Raw genomic sequence first — 1,555 nt, forward strand, 5'->3', positions numbered from 1 at the left:
GAGTTGCACGTGTGGTTCATGTTGGCCGTGGTGACCCTGCAACCTTATTCCAGATGATTGGACAATGTGGACGAGGTGGGAATCCCGGACTTGCTATACTGTTTGTTGAGCAAACCAGAAAAAACGGCAAGAACGATCTAAGCGACTTTGAAAACCCTGAATTCCAGAATGACGATGATCGTATGGACGCTCTTGCCATAACCCCGGTATGCTTCAGGATAGTTTTTGCAGTGGACAACATGTATGTACTCTCAATTTTTTAACAAAGTGTTTTCTATTCTGATTTGTTGCGAGCCTTTGATAATAACAGGGTTGGTTACATACCCTTGAGCAAGGACAATCCAAATGTTGTACGCAAGGCTGAACGACAAGCCAGCGAGGAATTCCCCCCTTGCGCTTGTTCAAATTGCAAACCTGTTTGGGCGACGGCATGGAAGCAAATGATTCACGTGCACACTGATAACTTTAGCCGGTTCATACTTGATCCCGAAGGGATCCCCAAGATACCCAACAACGACACCTTTGTTCGTCCAAAAGGATCAACTTCTTTCAAGCCTGGTCGTTCCACCGATGAGCCGTTAGATTCTATCCGAGAGGAGTGGGCAAATCATTTGTGTGAAGATTTCGAACAACACTACACGGGGCGCTTCAACAAGTCAACTCTTGAATTATCAGCCAAGTTCTTGTTCCCACTTTCCAGAGCTCGTGCTTTTGTGTTGGGGTATGAAAATAATCAGCCAGAGGAAGTACTTGATCGGCTGATAGGCGGAGGATTGTACGAAGGCCACATCAGATTCCTTCAAGATAGCAGTGCCAGTTTTCGCGCGGGGGAAAGCTTTATGGCTCATAGACTTGAGGAGCAGGACTCGTTAATAGCCAAGCATCGAAGTGCTTGTATGAAACAGCTCAGTGCTGTATTGCGGAAACAGATGACTCGCATCACAAAATCAGAAACTGCTCAAAAGAAGATGGAGGCAGCGCAGAAAAAGCGTGAGGCAGACGAGAAGAAAAAAATAGAGGCGGATAAGAAGAAATTGGAATTGGCTAGGAAGAAATTGGAGGCGGCTAGGAAGAAATCAGAGGCAGATCAGAAGAAATTGGAGGCAACTAAGAGGAAATCGGAGTCGGCTAGGATGAACCCAGAGGCTCAACAAACTCAAACACCCGAAGAAAATTTGAAAGCTGCCAAAAAAAGAAAAACAAACAACAAGAATGTTAAATCTTCAAGGAGTCAAGGCAACCATCAACAAATTTCACGAACCTCACAGTTGAGCAACGACGGTCTGATCAGCGTCATTATCATCCAGGTTATGTAGCGCTATCGCAGGGTTAAATTGATTTAACCTCTTGCCTCCTTTGCTGTAATCATCTTGCAAAGACCAGTACCCTTCAGCAAACACGTCTTTTACTTCCTGCATTATTTTCCTGTTGCGAGTTGAATTCTTGGTGCAAAAAATGTTGTATTGTCGAGCCATTTGGATGAAACTTTTGATGTCCCTGTGTGATAGAACATTCTTGTGCAATTGATATACTTGACTGAGTCTGGAATCATTTT

At 44.3% G+C, this 1,555-nt stretch overlaps 1 protein-coding gene across 1 annotated transcript; it reads left to right on the forward strand.

Annotated features, from left to right (window-relative positions):
• Positions 1-440: 440 nt before the first annotated feature.
• PtA15_13A46 (uncharacterized protein) lies at positions 441-1,316 on the forward strand (the record flags this gene model as incomplete). Its single annotated transcript, XM_053162670.1, has 1 exon — positions 441-1,316. One exon carries the CDS (start codon positions 441-443, stop codon positions 1,314-1,316), a length of 876 nt encoding a protein of 291 aa, XP_053026202.1.
• Between the last annotated feature and the right edge of the window lie 239 nt (positions 1,317-1,555).

The sequence above is a fragment of the Puccinia triticina genome, chromosome 13A (genome assembly GCF_026914185.1).
Source record: "Puccinia triticina chromosome 13A, complete sequence".
Taxonomy (NCBI): Eukaryota; Fungi; Basidiomycota; class Pucciniomycetes; order Pucciniales; family Pucciniaceae; genus Puccinia; species Puccinia triticina.